General features: G+C 43.8%; 2 protein-coding genes and 1 long non-coding RNA gene across 12 annotated transcripts in view; 2 read left to right on the forward strand and 1 right to left on the reverse strand.

Moving 5' to 3' along the window:
* Positions 1–8545: 8545 nt before the first annotated feature.
* On the reverse strand, positions 8546–12312 carry LOC143519607 (uncharacterized). 2 transcript variants are annotated; one of them, XR_013132476.1, is made up of 4 exons: positions 12218–12312; positions 10418–10884; positions 10220–10303; positions 8546–9981 (listed from the first exon to the last, which is right to left on the reverse strand). It is a non-coding gene; the product is annotated as an uncharacterized LOC143519607 (long non-coding RNA). The 2 variants fall into 2 exon arrangements; XR_013132475.1 differs by having other exon boundaries at positions 8546–10303.
* Positions 10856–19679, forward strand: eomesb (eomesodermin homolog b). The gene is made up of 8 exons (XM_077013216.1): positions 10856–13081; positions 13217–13258; positions 14481–15111; positions 15680–15834; positions 16257–16378; positions 16632–16790; positions 16946–17007; positions 17167–19679. Exons 3-8 carry the CDS (start codon positions 14615–14617, stop codon positions 17870–17872), a joined length of 1701 nt encoding a protein of 566 aa, XP_076869331.1. The 5' UTR covers positions 10856–13081; positions 13217–13258; positions 14481–14614; the 3' UTR covers positions 17873–19679.
* A 437-nt stretch (positions 19680–20116) lies between these two features.
* Positions 20117–25919, forward strand: part of slc4a7 (solute carrier family 4 member 7) — a 47857-nt gene continuing 42054 nt past the window's right edge. For 3 of the 9 annotated variants that reach the window (XR_013132477.1, XR_013132478.1, XM_077013220.1), the window contains exons 1-2: positions 20117–20288; positions 24617–24709. Coding sequence is in view for 7 of the 9 variants with exons in the window: in XM_077013220.1 (XP_076869335.1) it covers positions 20244–20288; positions 24617–24709 (138 nt within the window). In the remaining 2 variants the exon portion in view is untranslated. The remainder of the gene's footprint in view (positions 20289–24616; positions 24710–25919) is intronic. The other 6 variants (XM_077013221.1, XM_077013217.1, XM_077013222.1 and 3 more) reach the window with 3 other exon arrangements.

Raw genomic sequence — 25919 nt, forward strand, 5'->3', positions numbered from 1 at the left:
TAGAGTATTCATATAGTGTATTTATATAGAGGATTCATATAGAGTATTCATATAGTGTATTCATATAGAATATTCGTATAGTGTATTTATATAGAGGATTCATATAGTGTATTAATATAGTGTATTCATATAGAGTATTCATGTAGTGTATTTATAAAGAGTATTCATATAGTGTATTCATATAGAGTATTCATATAGTATATTCATATAGTGTATTTATAAAGAGTATTCATATAGTGTATTCATATATAGTATTCATATAGTATATTCATATAGAATATTCATGTAGTGTATTTATATAGAGTATTCATATAGTGTATTTATATAGTTTGTTCATATAGTGTATTTATAGAGTATTCATGTGTATTCATATAGAATATGTGTGCAAATTCACCCCAATCATTTTTTCTCAGTTAGTAACACTTTTTCAAAAGGCGTTAGAAGCTTCCCCACTCTTGTCAGCCATTGTTTAGTTAGCTCTAGCAGCACGTTTGAAGTGAGCATTAAGTGCCGTATAATTCACCCAAGAGACTGACATGATTCAAACTTTAGCAGCATCACCACTAGTCAATATATAAACTTGGTCTAAAAAGATGTACTTTCTAACCAAAAATCATTACTTTATTACCAAAATTCTGTGTTTTGACTTTGGAATCTACATATTTTTCCACACAGGTATTCAATTTCATGGCTATAGGACCCTTTCAAGACATGTCTGTTCTTGTGAAGGCACCTGTGTTACAAAGTCAGCGCAGAATTCACGACAGTGCAAGACAGAACTGACCACATCTTTAGTTTAACCCCAACCACAGAGACTAGTCTGAGAGTTGTATGTACCACGCATGCAAAGAACCACAGTGGAAAGAAAGCTGAAAAGTTCCACTCAGGCCAAGCTACCTGTGGCAGGACTGTGGTTAGTTTTTTGTGCTTCTTGAATAAAATGTTTGAAGTTTCTTGCTCATGTCCCCCCACTCTTATCTGTGTATGAGAACCACTATGTCTGTTTGTCTGTGAGGTTATTTGTACATGTGTGTGGGTGTCTGTGAGTTTATGTATATTTGTGTGTGTGCATCTGCCTGTGCATTTATGTTTATTTGCATGTGTTTGTCTATGGGTTTGTTAATTTGTCTGTCGCCAACTCTCTGTGGGTTTATGTTTATTTGCATGTGGGTCTCTGTGGGTTTATGTTTGTTTGCCTGTGAGCCTCTGTCTGTGTGTTTATTTGTGTGTGGGTCTCTGTGTGTTTATGTTTATTTGTGTGTGGGTCTCTGTCTGTGGGTTTATGTTTATTTGCGTGTGTGTGTCTCTCTGTGAGTGTTTAATTAGAAAGAGCTCAGCTTGGCTTCTTGGACCCTCAGGAAGGTTCGGTGAAGAGTCAACTCCCTCTCAGCAGGTGAGTCACCGTGGCACCTGCTCAAGACCGGCACCTTGGACCTCATTGACTCCCTCTGTCACCATGGCAGGAGAGGGCAACGGCGCACAGGACCGTCTAATAACATCACATCCCCGTGTTCGCAGGGGTTGCCAGATCGTGGGGTTGTGTCTCCCCTGTCCAATATCTCCTCACAGCAGGCCTCTCCGAGGCTGGCAGAGGGAAGGTTAGCAAAGTTAAACCCTCTTAGGGTTCGGCTCACTGCCTCGGCCAACCACGGGCGCTCCAACTGTCCTTCACTGGGCAGGCTGCACGCCCCCCCCACCAAATGCTCCGCCCGCCAAAGGCCCCGCCCGCCAAACGCCCAGGCGACAGCCCTGGCGCGGCTTGGGTTAGACTCCCGTCAGGAACCCAGTCCATCAAGATGCACAGATGGCTCTACCCTTAAATCCTGTAACGCCTTCGCTGAAGCACTTGCTCAGCTGTGCACGTGCTTATTAATTAACGAGAACAAACTTTCAGCCACATGCTTTATGCTCACAGGTTTGGAAGAAGACAACTTCAAAAGGTTTCAGATTTGTTGGGAGCGGTGCAGGCAGTCGCTGATGGTGCTGTGGGCTTTGTGGATTGTACTAGGCCACGTGGGGTGATCTGTGATTTGGTTCCATGCTGAAGTTCTGTACTGCGTCTCTTCTTCAGTATCCTGAAGATCGAGCCATCAATGGTCCATGTGAATAAGGTGCAATTTACTCAGTTAGGCTCATGAATGTTTTGTACTAGGAGACACGTTAGCGTGTAGATAGGGGAAACGTTAGCATATAGATTCTGGAAACGTTAGCATGTAGATAGGGTAAACGTTAGCATGTAGATTCTAGAAACGTTAGCATTTAAATAGGGGAAATGTTAGCATGTAGATAGGGGAAACCTTAGCGTGTAGATAGTCTGTCCTAGACGCAGGGCAGGGTCGGTGAAACTGTATCCATATACCGTGTCCAAAGTTGAAGACACCTGCATACAGATACCATCACACTCTACAGTCTTATGATGATTTTACACACAAAGCACTCCAGAACATAATAGTTACTTAGACTTTAAGACACAAATATTATTTCAACATAGAAATCGCACTGATACAGCATTGGTGTAGATTGTGTTAGTAAAACCAGTGTCCCGTGCGGCTCGTGATTCTGAGCACGGGAACGTGCGGCTCGTGATTCTGAGCGCGCTCCGCGGGAGCGTGCGGCTCCTGATTCTGAGCGCGCTCCGTGGGAACGTGCGGCTCGTGATTCTGAGCGCGCTCCGCGGGAACGTGCAGCTCGTGATTCTGAGCGCGCTCCGCGGGAACGTGCAGCTCGTGATTCTCTGAGGAGGAGCAGCTTTTGTTTACTCCACCGCTCGTTGGCTTTGGCGCTCCGCTGCGTCACTGTCCATTTCCTCTTAAGCAAACGAGCGGCCGCCACAGCGCTGCAATCTGGGCGCTTCTCAGGCGAGCTGAAGCCTTTGACACCGCAGTTTTAATTAAAATTACATTATAACTAATCAGCCATAAGAGGAGGCAGGGGGAGAGGGGCGGGAAGGGGGGAACGGAGCGGGGGAGAGGGGCGGAACGGAGTAGAGTGGGCGGGGAGAAGGGGCGGAGCAGGGGAGAGGGGGTGGGGAGAAGGAAGGGGGCGGGGAGAGGGGGCGGGACAGAGGCCGAAGGATACGTGCGAGTCAAACATGTAGGCTGCTACTCTGTAGAGGACTGACGCTAACATGCCAAATATGTGGCAGATATTGTCTTATAGCAGAGTTGTTATGCTTGGTGTAATTATGGAGGTGGTACGTACAGTTAACGTCAACACTAAAACAAATGCATAAACAGGCTAAAATTAAATTCATTTACAGTAAAACATATTTTACCGTCTGTATTACAGTATAGGTTAGATCAGGGTTTTGGTGTTCTTAAAGTATGCTCGTCAGAATCAAACTTGTGTTCAAGGTTGTCTGGGAGTGAAGTACCTGGACCGCTATTCCATTTTGACTAACTAACTAACTAACTAACTAGCATTCAGGGTGAGTTTCACAATGCATATCAGATTTTTCCAGAATGTTTCCATAATTATTATGATTTTCTTTCACGTTTGATTGTATAATGCCTATAGTGTGGGCTGGGAGCACATATTTTGTCATGCCCCTAAAATTTTAAGTAATTTTAATTTCTAACTAATTTCACTTTTCATTCTTGCAAACCCAATGTCTTACAAAAAGATCATTAAAATTATAATTAATATTGAAATATGTTCTGTTCCTTAATTTAATTACCAAGGGTCATGCATTATCGGTCTGTGTTGCTGATGTAGTGATGCATTGATGTACTGATGTAGTGATGTAGTGATGCAGTGACCAGTGATGTAGTGATGCAGTGATGTACTGATGTAGTGATGCAGTGACCAGTGATGCAGTGATGTAGTAGTGATGTAGTGATGCAGTGCATAGTGATGTAGTGCACAGTGATGTAGTGATGCAGTGATGTAGTGATGCAGTGATACAGTGATGCAATGATGTAGTGATTCAGTGATGCAGTGCCATGAGTTGCTCTTGTGCTGTGAGTTTCAATGCTATGAAGTGTGTGTTTGAATGTCCTGCAGAGACAGGTCCAGTCTTCAGGAACTTCAGTGCATTTGAGGAGGATCATGACCCGCAGGGTGGAGGAGGTGTGGGTCTGCTCTGCGGGACTTTTGTTTGTTTGCTATTTTACAGTCGCACAGCATTATAGTCTCAGGGACTCTGCCTGTCTGAGTTGGTTTCTTTGAGAAAACTGCTGCTTTCCTCTGGGGCTGTATAATGGATACAAATTAATATCAAAATTAGATGTTCAAAAGTATCAGCCAGTGTGTGGTTAAATGTGGTGGTGCGTGAGACAGAGAGAAAGAAGCAAAACATTTTTGTGCTTTGCGTTTGTTCACAGAATACATCTTATAGTAGCATAAATAGGTCAGAATTCAATATCCCCTTGAGTCAGACTACCACTAAACTATAGGAATCAATGTCATTACCTCGTATTTCAATTAAAAGGCTTACTTAAACAGTAATTAAAATGGATACCAAGAAGCACAAATAACCATAGACAGATAAATACATCATTTAAAAACGAGGACAAGTGCTATCTGCTGAGTTAGTGCTCACTGTTTACATGTAAATGTGCGTTTGCAACAGTTTCCTTTAAAGATTTAAGTACCTGAAAAAATTCCTCATAATGTACAAAACAACGAAAAATAAACGAATTCTTCAGAAACACCAAACACACACACACACGCGCGCACACACACAAACACACACACACACACACGCACACACACAAACACACACACACACACACACACACACACACACACACACACACACACACACACACACACACACACACCAAGCTATTGTCCAGTTGAAGTAGAAATGTTAATATGACTTCCATCTTGGTCACAAAAAAATGTCAAAAAGATTGTACAAAGACTCCCAAGGTTCCTACATGAGGGTTCTCACCAAGATAATTATGAGCTCCATAAAAGCTCACTCCTAAAAAGCAGGGGACGAGGCCCCCGGAGAAAAGGGCCCACAGAATTACTCTCCCTTTGCTTTATGCTCTTTAATAAGAGCAGCATCAGATGGAGGCTTCTTCATGGATGGCCTGAGGTTCACACCAGGCTTAGCAAAAAAGAGCGGCCATTCAGAGCCTGTGTTTTCTGTGTTCATTAACACAGAGAGAGAGAGACAGAGAGACAGAGGCAGAGAGAGGGGGGTAGAGGAGGGAGAGAAATCTGCCCTTCGTCCTGTATCATCCGAGTTTTTTCCTCTACACGGTGCATCTCCAACGTGTTAAAAAGGGAAACAGGCTGAATAGGCGAAGAGGGAATGAGGAAGAGGAAGATAAGGGGAAGATGGAGAGGTAGATGAAGACTCGGTTGGTGTGAAAGGGAGCAGATATGAGACACACAAGCTTTCAAAGTTTTATTTATTTATTTCCCTTGTTCTGGCCTTTAATACACACCCGAGCCATCTTCCCTTAAAGTCTGCCAGAGTGCCGAGATAAGGTTAATTACTAAAACACCAGAGTTTGAGGTCTTGTGTTCCAGTAGCACCCGGGAAAACCTTTCACTCTCAGCTCTAATGAGATATACACACACACACACAGAAAATAGATCAACCCATGTATCAGTGATTGACAATTTCATACTTCTGCTAAAATGGAATAATGGCTGATGTGACTAGTGACCCTGATCAGAGAGGGAGATTCTTCTCTCTTTGTGTTTCTTCATGTGTGCACACGTTTGAGCGTATGCACCACACTTTAATTTCCCTCAGCCATTTCACCTCTTGTTAACGTGTGAAAATGTTCGTAACGGTGTTTGTTCAGCGTCTTCCTGTGCGTTTGGCTTCACATCCTTTTGCTCATGGTGCTGCGGGCTGAAAACGGCACTCGCCACGCTGCCCTCCCCAGCGCCACGCTGCATCTCCTCACACGGGATGTTTCAGCTTCAGACACCAGCCAGGGGGCGAAGTGGCCCCGGGGTTGCCAGATCTTGGCAGGTAAGTGAAAAGAACTTTCACGACAGCTGCACCTGCTGCCCCAACACGATTCTGATCTGTACGAGGGCTGGAGGGTCCAATACAAACATGTACCTTCTCAAATCCTGAGGAAACAAACCTTCTACTTCATCCACTTACAGGTGGATTTGTAATATGTTGCTTAGTGAACAATTTAATTCGAATAAGAGTAATCCGACAAATACACCTGAACAAGCAAAAACCAGCAAGAGATACAGCTGAAATACATCTTATAATCACACTGTCCTTTATGAAGCCAAGAAACAAGCCAGTAAAAAAGGTTTAGATTTAGAAGTTAGGAGTGTGTTTAAATACCTAGATCATTCAATTAAAATAGTACTACTAATGTTAATGATACCAATTCTCTATGTACCAAGAATTGAATGCACAATAATTATATAGGTGTTATATAGTTGTTATAATTATATATGTGTTTAATAAATAGATGTTTGTCAAATTCAACCTCAGGTGAGGATTTTAAATACTAATATTATAAATATTATCAGTGTATGCACAAATAGTCAGAGAAAATTTCAACAAAAAGCAATAGTAAAACATATTTTCAGGCATTTGTGTTGCCTTGGGGCATATTTAGTGTCTAGTCCAATATCATAAGAACCTGTGTGTTTTGGAAGAAATAAATCAAATAAATGTTATCCGGTATATATGGCTGTAAACGTGTGCTTTGTATTCAGTAAATACAAAAGTTCTTTGGCCTTTCCAGTTTTCATTAGGAACAGCTTGCAGACTTTACCGGTAGCCATTTAAAAAGATTTTTGTGATGTGGAATGTTTGTGGATGTCTTTACATGTAAATGACTCCAATGCTGTTTCTTTACTAAATAATTCAAACTAATTTCCTATATACATTTCACCTATACAGTGTAGAGGTATGTCTTTATTTATTTATTTAAAGGGTGATATATTTATTTGTATGAAAATCTGTATGATTTTTCCACCACTGGTGAAAGACAAAAAGAGCAGGACAAAAACCCCTTCACAGTGGAAAACTAATGGTGGTCCCTGGTGGTCCATAACCATGGAGCCACAGCACAACCACTTTATACAACTTCACACTCCAGACACTGGAACCACAGTACAACCTGTTCACCCCGAGGCCCTGAAGTAGTACATTAGCAGTTAGCTTTAGCTGTTTGTGTTTGATAACCTCTCTGTGGTTTCTCTCCTGTTAATTAAAGGACTAGGAGTTTGAAAAACTGAATTGACTGAAAATGACTGAATTCCTACAATATTGTAATGATTGTTCAACATAGAGATTCACCCACCAACCGCTTCAAGATTCAGATTGTCTTAGGTGAAAATAGTATTGAAAGACTTAAGGGCTCACTTAGATTTGTGACAATTTCAGCATTAATAAGTGTATTTAAATAGGTAAATAAGCATTCACTGCACCTAAAGAATGACTCTCTACACGATTATGTAGCAATTTGTACCTCTGAGAAAGACTGATAGTGAGCTAGATTAAGCCCAATTTGACACTAACCTCAGAGAAAAGTGCTAAAATAAACAGTGATAGAATAGATTAAATGATGGGGCATTGAGGCAGGAAGTGTGTGTGTGTGTGTGTGTGTGTGTGTGTGTGTGTGTGTGTGTGTGTGTGTGTGTGTGTGTGTGTGTGTGTGTGTATGTGTGTGTGTGTGTGTGTTCAATTGTGATGTTGTTGTGCCTAAATGTCATATTTTAAATAACAATAAATAACCAACAGTGCCAAACCTTTTTGGTATGGTTTGGACGTTATGTTTGTGGTAGGATTAGGATTAGGATTAGGATCATTTCAACTAAAACATGCATTATAAGCAGATGCATCACTAATATCTGAAAATATTCAACAGATAATCAACCAATTTGCATTTTTTCAATGTGAATAAGAAGACTTCTCTTGCTATGTTTTGAACTGTGTGACCCTCTCCATACAAGGTAATATAGCACATTCCCCTCCATACAGGGTAATATAGCACATTCCCCTCCATACAGGGTAATATAGCACATTCCCCTCCATACAGGGTAATATAGCACATTCCCCTCCATACAGGGTAATATAGCACATTCCCCTCCATGCAGGGTAATATAGCACATTCCTCTCCATACAGGGTAATATACCACATTCCCCTCCATACAGGGTAATATACCACATTCCCCTTCCAGAGTGCACATGTAAAGAAAACAGACCAGAGAAGAGCTACAGCTCTCAACATCTGTGGGAAAAGTCCAGTCATGCTCCATATCAAATTCACGGTGCGTTTCTGCATCAAACTCATGTAAATCAGATTAATTAGCTCAGGCTTTATCTTATGGCCATATGATGCGCCTTTGCGAAAAAATAAAGCTCTTAAAAATTGCCTTTGGGGAAGTGATTAGCCACATAAACAATAAATTAATCAGTGAATTAAATGAAGCGTGAGCAAGTTCAGGAGCGTGAGGGGTACGGTCTGCTGGCGTGTGGTAAGAGGAGGAATGACAATCACTAAGGAAGCAACTGCTCACCAGCTAATCTCAACATGATACCCCCGAATCATACCCCCCCCCCCCAAACTTCCCAGCTTCCTCCCCTTTCTTGTTGTCACAGCAGTCTAATATAACCTTCAGGTTCTGAGTTAAATTCAATGAAGGTGTCTGCACACACAGAACACCTATACAGCAGATGCTTGCACACCAAGAACACTGGAGGTGCAGCAGGCTTGTCTAGGTGCTTCACGTGTTTTACTGCGAGAGCTGAAGCATGATGGGGGTGCTGCTCTTCTCAAACTGCTGTCTTGCCTCTGCTCAATCATAAGGCAATTCATTACTGTGTCAACATCACGGTATTCTTTTTACAGGGGAATGTATTAATTTGTATGCTATAGAGGGGTGTCGTGTACAAAACGATGCTAACAGGATCTAATTAGCAGATGCAAATGCGGGACGAGTGTGGATTTGGGGTGCAGCAGAAGAACAGCTCAGTGGGAAACCTGGAAAGAGTCACATAACCAACCGCCCTCACGCTGTGGACCAAATGGGATGGTCCACTCCTGCTGTTGGTCTTTACATGAGACAGGACCAGACCATAAATATAGACGTGGGGGGTGAAGGGGGAGGAGGTCACGAAAGGCCTTGACCTTCTGGTGTCCAAATCCCCTCCCAATGTTTCCTCTGTTGGGCTGAAAAATCTTCTCAGCCTCTTTGTGATACTGTATGACTGTATTAATTCCCGTCTGCTATCTAATTCATTACCACCTCTGTGCAATGCAGGTGAATGTTATGAATGACCTTTTATGCAAGAGTAATATTGGTATGGACCACAAAGTATTCAGAGAATCAATTAAAGGAAAATGACTATGAAAACTACGCAAAGATCCATCGCCTGCCTGAACGCCACCAGAGCAGCTCTGAAGAGCTTCTGGCAGGGCACTCATGGACCTTCTGCTACTGCCTGGCAAGTTTGCCAAGCGTGTCGAGCCAAGGTCAGCGTCCCTCCCGCCCGCCGCCCTCGGCAGGGGCCAACAGTGGCAAAGAGATGGAACAGCTTCTAGACGTGTCAAAACGAACTCTGCTGGGGAGAAATGTGAGCTTTTTTGAGGGTAGAAACGTGAGCTCTTTTGAGCAGCCATCTTGGCCACGTTTAGATCTTTGTATATTTCAGGTTTGCACCCAGAACACAATGGAGAAGAAAATCAGACTTGAAAAGGAAAGAATCAAAACTCATGATGATACATTTCCCACACCAAGAGCCCATGTAATTTCCTATTTGAAATCACTCAACGGTTGATGACAAAGTGTTAAATGTGCAGGGGAGTTCTAGCATCACGCGGGGAACTAAGAGACCACTGCTGCACTCATAGCAGTCCTTAGGCACGATGGCGTGGGCAGGAGAGCTGCATATGTGAAACCGCGCATAGACACCATACAGTGACCAGCAGTGCCGTGACATTACAGAATATGAAACAAAAAGCAGCAATTGCACCTTTTCCTCTGGTTAACACTTCCCACGAGGAGAGAGCGAACAGCCGGATCAAATAGAGAACAACCCTGCAACACAGATTTTCCATGTTTCTGAAGTCATTGTTGACATGACATGCATACATACATTTACATATACCTACACCACACAAAAGTAGCAACTTTTTCAGATTTTGTGTATCTAGCCTTGGACAAATAGCATGCTTATAAATGTTTAGAAATGTTTATTTAATTTAAGAAAGTGTTCATCTGCTTCCAGTTATTGAAAGGGGACAAATCTAATAGGACAAATCAGTGAGGTCATGACCTGAGTGAGATCACCTCTGCAGGCCTCAACCACCGTTCACACCAACACTCCCATCCTCCTCAGATCTGGATGAAAAGGTCACTTCTACAACGAAATACACAATTAAATAAGTAAGTGGGGAAAACTGAAAAATACATGCTGAATGGATATTGTAGTCTGGCTCTTTGCAAAGAACCTGAGTGTTTTCATCCTGGTCACCTCAGAGACGTGTCCGCTGTGTTCAGTTCTGAGTGTGTTCATCCTGGTCACCTCAGAGACGTGTCCGCTGTGTTCAGTTCTGAGTGTGTTCATCCTGGTCACCTCAGAGACGTATCCGCTGTGTTCAGTTCTGAGTGTGTTCATCCTGGTCACCTCAGAGACGTGTCCGCTGTGTTCAGTTCTGAGTGTGTTCATCCTGGTCACCTCAGAGACGTGTCCGCTGTGTTCAGTTCTGAGTGTTTTCATCCTGGTCACCTCAGAGACGTGTCCGCTGTGTTCAGTTCTGAGTGTGTTCATCCTGGTCACCTCAGAGACGTGTCCGCTGTGTTCAGTTCTGAGTGTGTTCATCCTGGTCACCTCAGAGACGTGTCCGCTGTGTTCAGTTCTGAGTGTGTTCATCCTGGTCACCTCAGAGACGTGTCCGCTGTGTTCAGTTCTGAGTGTGTCCTTGTCCATCATCTTTTATTCTTGTTAAAATAAAAAATGGCAAAAATAATTAAGAAATATATAAGTATGTCTAGAATATAAGTGCCACTAATAAATAAAAATGCAAAAGTGAAAAATGACATGAATACCCTTATCTCACAGAAAAGAGTGGGTGATATGCAACCTCAGATTACTACTGCTAAAGTTAATGAGCTAAAATATCACCAAACATATTACCAAAATGTTTCCAAAATATTACCACTGACCCTGAGAAACTGAGCGGACGATGCACAGTAAAGAACGTTACATCAGACGCAGGTGGAGCGGAGTTTGTGTGTCCTGATACTTAAGCTGTGCTTAAAGTATGTGCTGAAGTCTGGCCCTGACACTTAGACACAGCAATACCAACAGCTACAGGCCAACACTAAATAAATACGGCTGTGTCTGCTACACAGTGTAGGGGTGAAAGGTTGCGTAAAGTCTGAATAGAAAGCAGCCAAACACACTCACTCATACACACACTCACTCATACACACACTCATACACACAATCACTCGTACACTCACTCATAAACACACTCATACACACACTCACTCATACACACACTCATGCACACAATAATATGCTGCTTAAAAATAAATGTGAATGTAAATGTGCCATATTTGTCAATTGTGATTTTTCACCACAATCAAAAATTGTCCTCTGCTTTTGACCCATCTGTGCAGTTAGAACATACACACACACTAGTGATTACTATGGGGCTGTGGATCACACGTGCCCAGAGCGGTGGGCAGCCCTAGCCCGGCGCCCGGGTTAGGTGCTTTGCTTAAGGGCACCCCAGTCATGGCCTCAGTTCTAGGAATTGAACCCACGACCCTCCGGTCACAAGACCGGTTCCCTAACCACCAGACCATGACTGCCCCATGTTTATATAAGTCTATCTGTAAACAGGGTAATTTTGTGTTAATTAAGCACTGTGGATTGGGCTGTTAATGTATGCACTAACTCCAGTAAACCTATCCTTAACTGATGGCACACGCTGATGAATGAATCACGTGTTGTCTAACGACACGTTCAAACCTCATATTTGCATTCATAATCTCTGCAATACTGAAACTGGCAGAGACCCAATAACACGTTTCCCTGACTAAAACGAAATTACTTTTAACGTGGCAATTGACAGACTAGTTATTCTGCTATCCTAAAAACAAATTCAAATAGTGCAAAAGCATGTGTGAAGAACCCGTTTCCGAACTGTTAAAACACTGCCCTCTGCAAACTGATGAACGTTATGCCATTTGCATCGTTCTGTTGTTCCATATGAAATGTGTAAATATGCTACATATGGGGTAAAACTGCAATGCAAATGCAAACCTAGAATTGATAGGAGGCGAGCAGCATCCGCTTAGCGAGAGGGTCTGTGTCCCAACAGGTCTGTGTCCACGTCTTCCCAAAGCCGCTAATGAGAGAAGGTTATTAATCCTGTCAGTGGGGGACACGAATTCGCCCTCACAAGCAAAAGAGGTACTATGGGTCACTCTGGCACACTGAACCTGCAGTGTGTCCTCTTCATGTGCTCTACTGATTATCTGCTGTGACAACAATATGGTAAAACTTCCCGATCCGGACTCTGACCCGCCGTGATTTAAATGTGCAACATGTCAGAGCTTCAGTTTCAAATGGTTCATTTCCTTTAATGGTTACCAAGCGAAGAGTCGTAGAGGAAAAGAGTTAAAACTACGCATTAAAAATATAAAGCCGAGAAGGCTTGGACGTAGAAGTAGAAGGGGAGAAGTTGATTTTTTAAATCCGTGCCATAGTCATGGTGTGAGAGCACTGTAAATCAGACAAAGGAGGACAAACTGGCAGTGCTGCATCTAGTCGGATTTAAAACATGTCAAAAAGTCCCGGTCCGCTCGTACAGCCCTATGTCTCTTCTGGCTTTGTGGTCATGCTCAGCCTATAAAATTACCAAGCGAGAATTCAGTAGATTTACATGTATAATCAGTGATTTAATGTGAATAAATGGTTGGACTAAACACTATTGACTGTTGTCACTTCTCACTGATCAGCCGGTCCAGACACCCTGGGTGGTTTATATAAAGATGCTCACCCCAGTGTTTCTGTTCAGAACAACTGCAGTCTGGAGACCATAAACGATACACGGTTTAGTTCTGTAGTCCAGCTGTAGGGAGCGGGTGGACAGTGTGGACCAGCACCTATCAGACACGCGCTCAGGTAAGACAGGGACACCACACCTGGAGACGCGCGCGCCTCTCTTCACGCTGCACGCGGACGCGCCCGGTGGTCCGTCATGTCTAATATAATCACTCCATCACGGAATATCCATCACTAAATAGTGTCTTACTGCAGATCCTTGTGTGGTCTTCCCGTGGACGGAGGAACACGCTACTGGTAAGAAGCTCTTTTCACACGTAGCCTGTTAAACTGTTATACTAAACATCATTGGTTAGAATATAGCCTGTTTTTCAAACGGTAACAAATGTTTCAGGCAATCATATTCAATCAGCCACAGTTGAATATGGAAAAATAGGAAAAAGTACACTTATAAGCAAATATAAGTGTGTAGCAGTTGTCCATCCCGTCTCAGTAGACCTACGTCCGTCTCTTCGGAGAAATACTGAACGTGTAATTATTTCAGTGCAATAACTTATTCCTACAGTGTCTTTACAAGTTCTACAGTTTTTAATTAACACATGACTAAAACGTTTAAATTGTTCATGTGTACTAAGGATACGGGTATATTATATTTTATCACGTTTATTTAAAAAATCTTTTTTTTCACAATACGGTTGTCATTAGCATTATTGTCTTAATTATGATTCCCAGCTACGTTGCTTTTAATTGATATAAAGAAATGATCCATCACGCCTACAGTGCGATTACGGTTTTAATAGCGTATGTTGCTTTTGTTTTGGAAACTGAATAATATCGCATTACGGCTTGTTTTGCAGTTAAAATATACTAAAATGAAAGTAGTTCCGTCTAATTTGCAGATCGAGGGATGATAAAACAGAAATTCACAACTGTTTGGGTAAAAATTTTAAAGCACAGTTTTCTGCGAGTACTTTAGGTTAATGAAGAATATAATATTAGCATATAATGAAATAACATAATATACTGTCATACAGTTAGGTATCACAAAACAGCAATTATAGCCTAGCAATAAACACAAGCATTTAGAAAGCAACAAAATAACAATGACAACAACAACACCGACAACAATAACGCGTTATCAGGTATTGTGTGATAAATAATGTAATGTTTAATTTGTCCCAGCGCTCACCTTCTCTCTGTTAATACAGTCAATAAAAAGCAAATATGACAGCCTGAGATTTTATCAGTCAGTCCGGACAGTGTGCCTGTCAGTCATCGTGTAAGCCACGCCCACTATTTTCCCACAAATTGTAAATCATCTTTTAGTTGTAACAGACCCACAAACACAGGACACAGAGCAAAGCAGCCTTGTTTCTCAGTCTGGTAGTTCTCTGCAGACATATGGCTAATGGTTTACACCTGCTTTTTAGTTTTCTTTGATATTGCATAGATTATGTTTTGAGAAAGTTTAGTAGTAACGCCACTGTCACGTTCACCATTTTAAACGTTGTTTCCCCAGTGATGTTACGAAGACGAGATGATGCGCCGCATATGCAGTAACTTCACGAAGATTCAGTAACTCGCCGGAAGAACCTGAGGATCAAACACAGCAGGCTGAGGGACAGTCCGGAGATCAGGTCTTTAAACCCCGTCATGCCAGGTGGAGGAGACAGCCATGCTCCCATGTCCTCCCAGAGAAGCTCAGAGGAAAGGAAGGTTCCTCCGCTCGGTGGTGAAGAAGACGTCTCCAACAGCACCCCGTATGGTGGAGATGGGCTGGGCTCTAATCGATACTTCATAACCAGCTCGTCCCAGCAGATGCAGGACAGTCTGTGCTCCTTCCTCCCGTACGCAAACGGTGCCGGGACAGACGGATCCAGGTACCCAACACCGATTCACTACGGTTCTGTCCTCCCGACTTCGGGGTTCTCCCCTTCTGTCTGTGCGGGACGCAGTCAGCTCGGTTCGGGTTATCAGTTCGCTCACGGTTCTGGAAACATATATCCTTCATATCAAGGAAGCGCGTCCGTAGCTTCCATGGGACTTCCTGCAGGGACAGGTGGAAGAGCGCAGGTCTACATCTGCAACAGACCATTATGGCTGAAGTTTCATCGCCATCAGACAGAAATGATCATCACCAAACAAGGACGGTAAGAAATACACCAGTCATGGAAATCAACTTGGTTTGCATTCGTTGTGGTCTAGCCTGTCTGCATTGTAATTATATTTAACGAATCCCCAGTATACTCATAGAGTTAATAATTGTATATTATAGTTTTTACATGTGTAAACTAAAAGTAAACATTAAAACAGTAGTGGCGTTTTTTCTGAAGGACGTGTTGGGTACAGTAAAATGTTCCAGGATTCGCTCAATCGTTTGTGAATTAATCATAGCACATTTGTCCTAAAAAAACACTCAAACGTGTTGAACGATCTGATGTGGTAAATGGCTTGTGTTGCCTCTCACTTAATGTTTACTCATTCTGCATGAGCAGTTTTATAATAATATTCATTCATTGCTATTCTCTATCAGAGTATATTCTAATTTCGCCCATTTCCAGCACTGAACATGCCATGTCGGATTTAGTCATAAATAAATGCAAAACACTTTTAGACGTTTATTAATAATTGTATTAAGCTAAGTGCCTAATTGGTATACGTACTTTATATGTTTTTATACGTGTATTGACAGTGTGTTTGTTTTTTTCTTATAAACAGGCGAATGTTTCCGTTCCTTAGTTTTAATATTACGGGACTGAATCTTTCCGCACATTACAACGTGTTTGTGGAGATCGTCCTGGCCGACCCGAACCACTGGAGATTTCAGGGTGGGAAGTGGGTCACATGCGGGAAAGCAGACAATAATATGCAAGGTATGAAACATCGGGAGGCTAGCTGCTAAAATAATTAACCACCACCACAACAACAACATCGACAACAAAAACAACATCAACACAAAACAACAAGAGCAATAATAATAATAACAACAACAGTTTGTGGTATTATTAAAACAATATTACGACAACAAATAATAATAAATATTATGATGATTGTTATAATAATATTATTGCAATAACAACTATAATAAATTCAATAATAATAATAATAATAATAATAATAATAATAATAATAATAATAATAATAATAATAATTTGTGTGGTTATTGTTATTATTATTGTTATTATTGGTATTTGTATTATTTTCATTATTAACGTTATTGTTATTGTCGTCTTCATTATCACCACCACTACCACCATCATTATCATCAGTTTTCAGTAAACTGTATTTCTTTTAGGGAACAAGGTGTATGTCCACCCCGAGTCCCCGAACACAGGGGCGCACTGGATGAGACAGGAGATCTCCTTCGGGAAACTCAAACTCACCAACAACAAAGGCGCAAACAGCAGCAACGCGCAGGTAAAACCAGCGACATGCAGACACGGTTATAAACGGCACTGAAAGCCAAAGATTTGTCTGTTTATTTGACCTTTGTCTACAACTAGTCTGTTATAGCCATTCACTTATCCCACAGTATAAAAGGAAAACGAACCGAACTGTGGCCACCATATACACACATATGCGCATCGGTTCTGTACGTTTACTACGACGTGTTTCCTAATACAAACACAAGTCTGTCATTAAAACCCTGTGATGTTTCCCCTATAACCAGATGATCGTGCTCCAGTCTTTACACAAGTACCAACCCAGACTTCATATCGTAGAAGTGCCCGAGGACGGCGTGGAGGACGCGGGGAGGGAGGTGAAGACCCAGATCTTCGTTTTTCCGGAGAGCCAGTTCATCGCAGTCACCGCGTACCAGAACACTGATGTGAGTTTAATGATCTTGCAGAGAGACGATTATAACCATTATTACGATTATAACGCTATTATAACATTATAACGAATGATTATAACGAATGATAACGCGCATGAAGGGCGTCTAATACTGTCTGAACTATTATGGTCTGTATTATCTCCATGTAGATCACGCAGCTGAAGATTGACCACAATCCTTTTGCAAAAGGTTTTAGGGACAACTATGACTCGTGAGTACTGCACGCGCCCCAGATCTATATGTTATTCATATATATATGTATTGAACACTTATAATCAATAATCAATAATCAAGTCCCAGCACACGTGTGTGTGTGTGTGTGTGTGTGTGTGTGTGTGTGTGTAATGCCCTCGCGCGTGCTGTCTGCTAGGATGTATACCGCTCCAGAGGGGGACCGCCTCACCCCGTCCCCCACCGAGTCTCCGCGCGCGCACCAGCTCGTGCCCGGGGCCCGTTACTCCATGCAGCCCTTCCTGCAGGACCAGTTGGTCAACAGCTTGTCCCACAGCCGCTTCTATAACAGCGAGCGCGCTGTCCCGCAGGCCAACGGCGTCCTGTCCCCGCAAGCGGAGGACGCGGGCGCCCCCCAGAGGTGGCTGGTCACCCCGGTTCAGCAAGGGGGCGGCGGCAAGCTGGACCTGCCGGGGTACGAGGGGGACTACTCCCCCGGCTTACTGCCCTACGCACTAAAGTCCCTGCCCCTCCAGAGCTCCTCACTCACCTACTACTCCGACTCCGCCTTCACTACGGTGGCCGCAGGGTGGGCGCCCAGGGGCGCTTACCAAAAGAAAATGTCCAGCGCCCTGCCGTGGTCGCCCAGGCCGGGACCCCCTGACTTCCCGGACAGTCACCTGGCTGATAAGGACAAATCAAGAGAGGAGGACGCGTTCGCTCTGGGCCCGGCCTGGGTGGACACGGCGCCGCTGTGTAAGAGGAGACGAGTCTCCCACGACGGGTCCAGCACAGAAAACTCCCCCACCATCAAGTGCGAGGACTCACGCCCACTGTCCTTCAGCAAAGAGACCTCGTCCAGTTCAAAGAGCATCGGCTACTGCCCCTTCTATGCTGCCACCTAGTGGCGGTTCTGAGAGTCTCACCCACTGTGGCTCTGAGGATATCACTAAACTGTGAGTTAGAGAAGCCAAAAGATTTTGGTGCATTGTAAGTTAATAAAAGGAGATTCTTTAGTTTGACCAGTGATTTTATACATGACGTACTAAACCGCTCAAATCTTAAATGTATCATTTTTTTTCAGTTAATTTACTTATTTATTTCTCAAACATTTTGTATGCACGTTCCAATGTTGGATGTCTATTCATAATACACCTTCCCTAAGATCCAAAGTATTAAGTATTAAGGTCAAATTAAACTTCTCTCCCATCTTATGGTGCATCAGGAGACTGGGTCATGTGACCCAGACAGTCTGTTTGGATTAGTTTGCATTGCTTAAATCAGTAATAAAAGTCTGTCATGCATTTGGAGGGATTTTCTTTTAATCAGAGGTTTTGAACGAAAATTTTGCAACATGTGCCTCAGTTAAATCGGTGTCTACTGCCATTTTTGTAATCAATACATAAATGGCAGTCTGGTCACAAGAGACTTTAATTAACAATTAATTAAAATGAAACACAATATACCCGTAATATAAAATTATCTTGTCTTTTAATTTTTAAGCTGCTCTAATCATTTATATAGTTCTTGCCAATTAGACATAGCTGCAAGAGGATACTGTTCCTACTTTCACAGAATTATACCTGTCCATCAAAAAGTTGTTGTTTTCTCACAGCAGCTTTAAAGTGAACACCACTAGAGGGCGCTAAGTTCTTATGGCGAAAGATTACAATGTAGATAGAGCAAGGCTGATGCCTTCTCTGACCACTAGCGGGAACCATAGCACAGGGGAACGTGAAAGCTGTACAGTACAACCAACTGGCTACATAAAGGCCCAAGAATGAACGAATAAATTAATGTATTTAATTCTTATTCCATTCGACTTGCAGCACGGAATCATACCTAATTATGTTTAATTTTATCCATATGTGGAGGAAGTACAACTACATGTCCATGCACAGAAGTCACCTGAGCAGAAGGTATAGCTCATTTAAATCAGTTTCTCTAAAAACGTAAGAAGACAGAGACTAAAGGAAAATTTTTGTTTTGAACTCAAATAACTAAAAGACGTGTTTGAACACACTGGCTTGTATAGTCATGGCCTGGTGGTTAGGGAACTGATCTTATGACCGGAGGGTCATGGGTTTGATTCCCAGACCTGAGGCCATGACTGAGGTGCTCCTGAGCGAGGCCCTTAAGCCTCAATCGATCACTTGTATAAAAATGAGATAAAAATGTAAGTCGCTCTGGATAAGGGCGTCTGCCAAATGCCATAAATGTAAATGTATAGGCTGCTATGGAATTTACAAATATAATAATTAAACGAATAATTTAATTCCTCGGTTATTTACTTTGGACAGAGAAATTAAATCCCCTGTACCACTCTCCGTAATTATTCTAGCAGCTAATTCCCAGTCACTTGGTGTTTGGGTAACCTGAGAGTAAAATGGATTACAGTTCCTATGGTACAACAGAAACGGAGGAAGTAGTCCGTGAGATCCCAGCACAGATGTTGGGGCTGAAAGCCAAATAAAGGCAACTTGAAGCGCAGGTTAGAAAGAAAGAAAAATAAAAGAGTGTGATTCGTAGGAGCTGTTTGCATGAACTTTGCTTCACTGCATAGATTTGGGTTTCATTTTGTGTTGACTGTCAGCATGGAAATAATTATTTTTCCCAGTGACTTTAAACATTCAAATATTAGTTTTTTCCCCACTGAGTATGCTACAATGTTTCAGTAACCCGACCTCTTCAAAACAGAGACAACTGTATTTTGACATCCTGTGAAACCACACACACAGCTGACATTCAAATCTGAATCAGACGCTGTCTCTGTATTTCAAGTGTGTATATACAAATATAGCTTTTGTGTGTTATGTGTGTGTGTGTACATATATAAAACAACGAGGTGCACTTAATCTATGATTAATCTAATATGATACGTAAATAATTAATTCTAACAACCGTCTGATGTCGCTACACACATGAAATTAGGACCGTCGCCGTTTAACTTTCACATTTCTACCACTTAATCTCTATTTATTAGTTCAACTGTTCGCGAGTGCTGTAGTTGCCCCAGGAGGCTCATGTCAGACTTGCGAAATCCCCCCCAAACTGTTACGACCGCCCTCTGCTCTCGTCCATTGGCCACGAACGCCGGCAGCTAGCACGTGAGTGGATGGCGGAGCTGTCACTCTCAGAGAGGCGGGGCTTGTGCTGGGGCGGAGAAGGTAGAAATAGCAGCCGCTGCGTTGAGTGGCCGCTCCACGAGAAAAGGGCCGATTCGAAACATCATATTCAGATCAGGCGAGAGACGGAAGAAGAGTGAGATCGGAACAGATGGAGGAAGAGATGGGTGAACAGATGAAGCCTCTGTTGACCACAGTAAGCGTGAAGTTCTTCCACTTTAAGGCGCTCAGAGTCGTTTTGAAAGAATAAAGAAGAGGAGAGAGTGACGGGGTGGGGGCTGGGGGATTAAAGCATCATTTCGGTAGTCTGCCCTTCAGACGTTAATAACTAGTGTTATAATGATCCTCGACACGCTTCTCTCTGCGAGGCTGAGACTAACGCGCTTTCTCTGCGTCCTTAAAGGCGCCTTTTGTTGATCTGCGACCGCACATGTGCAGGAAGTGGCGCCGTGACGTCATTGCAGCGGGGCTGGGGGCGGGGCTGGGGGAGGGGCGACTTCTGCCCACTCCACTCACCCCCCCCCCCCCCCCCCCCCCCCAGAGCAGACATGGCCTGTCCTAACATCGCTTTTGCGATTTCTCACTTATAATTTTTCTGTTAGCTTTCGGCTCAGGCGTAACTATTATGATGTTATTCATGTGGTCGCGTAGTTTGTAGGTGTAGCAACAGTTAAGATGACTAAACTACAACCATGAAGTCTCCTTTTGTTCACATAGTCATTGACAATTTATCATTTTAATATGTCGGATGTATTTTTGTTATTAAATAGAAGGAGAGAGATAGACAAAGACATACAAAGAAGACTCGACGGTCAGTGCTGAACACGGGGCAGCTTGGATGACCCTGAACTGATGTACGGGGTTGGTGACTGGCTAGTTTTACTGCGCATGCTCAGATTGTTTTGCGTGTTTTTAAATCTACATCATATAAGGATTTTGACGGGTTCCAGGATCCACAGCTGCCCTGTATCAGAACAACACGTGTCTATTCCAGCCCTGTCAGCATAATCAAAACAAGACTTTGGCATTCTGCTGCCAAGATCCTTCAGTCAATGAGGCAAAGGTGACTAGTGTATTCTGTGAGTTATGCCTCCAGTCTTTTCTAAACTGGGAGGATTCTGCTTAGTCATAATTATGTAAGAACAGTGTATCACACGGACGCTGAAACGTGTGCCCTGCTGATGAATAGTGACCCTGATGTGGATCCTGGTCATCTGGTATTGATTGGTAGGGCCCCGTGTTGATATGTTTTCCTGTAATAGTGTAGCCGCTTACACGGTGACACTAGTTATGAGCAGTAGGTAACACAGCTGGGACAGGTGTCTGCTGAGGGGTGCAACAACAGCCCTAAATGCACCCGCGTCATCCAGTGTTATCTTGTAAGGGAAGTGTAAACTTTGATTTAAATGTTTTAACAGGGTGGAGAACGTCGTGGGGTTGTGATCCATCTGGTTTTCACCCGCGTGTCCGGTTTTCATTTACATTTGCCAATTTTTATTGATTAGTTTTGCAAATTTTGCAGACCGAAACAGGACTCAACAAGCAGTTTAGTCATATTGATGATATTGATATTGACTGGTTTGTCACTGCTCACCCCATGTCCCCAACTGGCTGTTTTAGGCCAATCAAAAGTCAGCAGGCAAATTCAAATAGAAAGGACGGGTGTAAGACACGTAAGTGGTGAGTCTTATGGAATAGGTGCTCTAGATTTGTCTTGTTGAAGCTGCCCGGTCTGGTGGAGATGTGGGTCCGTCTGAGCCATGACATCTCTGACATGTTCTGATTTGATAAGGATTAACGTACACAACTTAATCTTAATTAAAAAAGTGTTTGTACCCACATGATAACAACGAAAAAACAGAAAATCTGACTGACTTAAACAAAAAAAGCCACAGAAGGAGATAAGAGTTGGCGTGAAATGAGTTATTAGCGTTTGTTTTTGTGCTGAGTGCAGGTAGTGTGACATGAGGGTTCAGGACTACCCTGGGCAATCTGTAACACCAACATACACCAAAGCATAAACAAACTGCATGCAGGTATTATCAACAAGTCTATAGCATAGTTAAAATGCGCTATTGGCTACATCTAGTTATGTGTGTGCAGTATTGGCTACATCTGGACTTATCTAGATGATGTAGACTTATCTTATTTAGTCTAATTTGGTCCCACTGTTATATTAATAATATTGTAGTGTGTTTCCTCCTCTTCTCTGGGGAGAAGTTCTTCATCCACACTGCTGAACAGTTCAGCTGTATGATCCATGAAGTGCAGAGTGTACTGTAGTGTAGTGTATTGTACTGCATGGTAGTGTACTGTACTGTACTATACTTTGGTGTACTAAACTGTAGTGTCGTGTACTATACTGTGGTGTACTGTAGAGGAACCTGTAAACATCTGGCCTGCTCTTCAGTGGTTCAGTCTGGCTGCTGTTGCAGGGGTCCAGGGACAGAAGCGATGGCCCCAGTGTATCTGTGTTCAGCTTATCTGGTCTGCCATGGGCTCCGCACCTGCACACCTGTTTGTAGAGCGCAGACCCCCGTAGAGTGCAGACCCCGTGAGCAGACCCCCCTCAGGCTCCGAGGGGCGTACTCTCCCATTGCCCCTTCCTGTCCAGGGTGGGCTTTCACGCCTGAATGGATGATTAAACAAGCAAGTCCTACGTTGTTTCCTGCATGGAGGCGCAGCTGGTATCTGGGGCAGCGGGAGCAGACAGCAGCCCAGGTTAACCGTGCGGAGGGCCGAGTCGCGGGCCCCGTCTGTCTGCTCCAGACGTGCCAGGCACCACAGCGCGGCTGCCCCCTCCCTGCGTATACCCTGCACGTCGCTATCGTCTGCAGGTTCACCAGAGAACAACAGACAACATCTGTGGCCTTTTGGAATGTTAGAATGTCGGGTAGCCTGATAAACCAGAACGATAAACCAGAACGAAAGTTTCCAAAGACCATGGGACATGTGGACATAATATCACTGCGTGGGTTTCATTTGGCAGAGACACATGATGTATGATAACCATGTACACAAACGCATTAGAACTGTCCTTCAAAAACTAGAGACATCATCAATCATCAGGTGTTATTTACCTGTTTATACTGTTCATTATATTAGGAGGTGTGAGTGGTGCTGCACTAGAGTGCTGAGGGTGTTCGGGGGCGAAGGGGGCGTCGGCCAGGCTGCCTGTGGGCGCAGAAGGTTTTTACAGTTGACTGGCTACAGTTTTCTTAAAGCATTGCTGACAGGAAATAGTGATCTGAGTGAGCTCCCTACAAAAACATGGCCTGCGGCACTGTGACGCACCGCGCTACTCGTCTGACATGTTCTCCTCAATTATTTTGGCCTGAGGAAGTTCTATGGTGGGTGCGTGTGTCTGTGTGTGTCTGTCTGTCTGTGTGTCTGTCTGTCTGTGTGTGTGTCAGTGTCTGTCTATGTGTGACAGTGTCTGTCTGTCTGTATGTGTCTGTGTCTGTGTGTGTGTGTAAGTGCTGCATTAGTGTATTTGCATTGTTCAGACTAAGATTTGTTGAATGTCCAGATAAAACAAAACAATACTGCACTTCCTCTCAGAGTCTCTCTTCCTTTTTTGCAGATAGATTGAGATGTTGTTGTTGTAAATTAATTAATGGCTAGTATTCTTGATCCAAGGAGGTTTTTGAGTTTATACTTTCTTTTGGTGAACATTAACATTAATCCAGTGTCATGACACTGAGGCCGATGGTGGTGTCAGTCATGTAGTGACTTGTGTTTCTATAGTGATTAGCTTGCGTGGGCTGCTGAGATACATGTTCAACTGTAGGATTCTGCCATCACACTCTCTCTGCGATGAAGACACTGGTGTGAAGTAGCGTTATTTTCAGGCTGTTACTGCTATAAGGGTTTAGTTTGTGACTCCCGTCTGCTTCGCCTTTGAGCGCCGTCTAGTTCCCGACCTCGTCCGCTTTCAGAAAGAAAACCTCTGAAACGGTACCGAGACCTGATGTCCAGGTGACCGAGGAGACTCGACCGATGTCCCCCTGCGGTGTCCCCGGTGTGTAGCTCACCAAGACTCGTCTTAGTGGGACTGCACGTCCCTCCCCACACGCGTCCCCACCTGGGGGTCCATTACCCCCTCACCCCCTCTTCTCCTGGAAAAGTACATACACGCGCACACGCACGCACACACACACACACCAAGATATAAATAGCCCCCATATTTAGGGCTGTGCTAACAGGGTGTCTGTGTTCAGTGATCAGACCCATGGTGGGAACGTCTCTCGCTGTCCTCATCACTGACGGGCTCCTCCCTCTCTGCGGCCACGTCAGGCCAGAACATCTCTGCCGTCAAGGCACACAAGCTGGATAGTTTATGCTGAGTTCAGCTCGCTGACCGGACACTTGTGTTCGCGAGGGGATCCTCCCGTGTTCGGAGTTCCTCTTCTCAGTCTCCTCCTCACACAGTAGCCTCCGTCAGCCTCTGACACCACCTCCTCCATCTTCATGCCTGTGCCGGTGGTGCTGTAGTCACTCTTGTTTTTGCCTGATCTCCATCAGAGTGAGAGCGTCAGGTCTCCGTCCTGCGGTCTGGATGCGATGCAGGACTTCTGGGGGGACATTGTGAGGAGCACCAGAGCGACCACCAGGAAGGTACGTGAGCAGACGACTGACGGTGTTCCACCTGCATTCACGTAGCGCTTCTCTGAATGCTTTGTGGGCTGTATGCACATTTCCATCAAATTGAGCTTGTCACCTGTGCTTTGGCTTTGCGAGGGTGTTACAGCTTTTCTTAGGGGTTGCCAAATCTGGATTAAAGCAACTCTGGCGCTTGCGTTGCTCTGCGTTTCGGGGCTGCCTGTGTGAATAGGCAACACTCACCATCAGAGCAGCGGTGACTCACCCGTCCTCCTGGGCAGCCTAAACGTCCACGGTGGCCGTTTGCCTGTTACTGACCTTTGGGGTGATCTGGAACACGAGTGATATTTCAGCAGATGAAGTGTAGGCCGCAACACCTGCTCTGGTTTCCACACGGCCGCCGTCGTCGTCGCGGATTTATCCGAGTGGAACAGACACAGGTCTCACAGTTTTCCTTCCCAGACCAACCACACAAAACACTGGCTCACGCCCAGAGCTACGGAGAAATAGCCCAGAACACACACACATAGAGCACTGTCCCCTCAGGCATGAAAGAGACCCGCAGGTCACTGCATCTCGCTACTTAATAACGAGGAAGGAGGTGAGACCACAACGCCAAAACCCCCAAAATGAATAACAACTGATTTTTGGCTTAAATAGTAAAAAGTGCTTATGATGGTGTCTCAGGACGCACTGATCAATAACTAATTTTTAAACTGCCATTTTGAGCTTTGTTTTGAATTTAGTTCACAGTCTGCAGTCTGCATTTCATGCAATAATTCAAAACACTGTGGTAAGAGTATAAAACTCTTCTTCAGAAAAGTCTGGAGTTGGGAGAAAAGTGAAGAAAAGATACTGTAGTTCTTCCTTTTCTCGGTTCACTGATGCTAAGCTAACGTTAGGCTAATGTCATATGTACACTTTGGCTATTTGGTCATTTCTTCCATGCTGCTGGTCAGGTGTCTGTGGCGTGAGACCTTCTTAGCTTGAGCAGCTTGAGCTGGTCTCTGAAACACGTTGGATGCACACCAGACTCAGTAGTGCTCCAAGCTCTCACACCAGACTCAGTAGTGCTCCAAGCTCTCAGCTTGGCCAGACCAGTATTTACTAAGTGATACTCTGCCACACATGTTGGCAGCATCAGGAGGGAGAGGGGGGGATTTGGATTATTTTTAAACTGCGGCGCATGTGGGTGGAGCTCATGAAGGGATCCTGAAATAGCCCC

The sequence above is a fragment of the Brachyhypopomus gauderio genome, chromosome 7 (assembly GCF_052324685.1).
Source record: "Brachyhypopomus gauderio isolate BG-103 chromosome 7, BGAUD_0.2, whole genome shotgun sequence".
Classification (NCBI taxonomy): Eukaryota; Metazoa; Chordata; class Actinopteri; order Gymnotiformes; family Hypopomidae; genus Brachyhypopomus; species Brachyhypopomus gauderio.

Bases quoted from the DNA above. Each gene is read 5' to 3' on its own strand.
- eomesb (XM_077013216.1), top strand. From the start codon at position 14,615: ATGCCAGGTGGAGGAGACAGCCATGCTCCCATGTCCTCCCAGAGAAGC. The intron at 15,835-16,256 runs GTATGAAACATC...TATTTCTTTTAG, and splicing joins AGCAGACAATAATATGCAAG to GGAACAAGGTGTATGTCCAC. The intron at 17,008-17,166 runs GTGAGTACTGCA...GCTGTCTGCTAG, and splicing joins TTTAGGGACAACTATGACTC to GATGTATACCGCTCCAGAGG.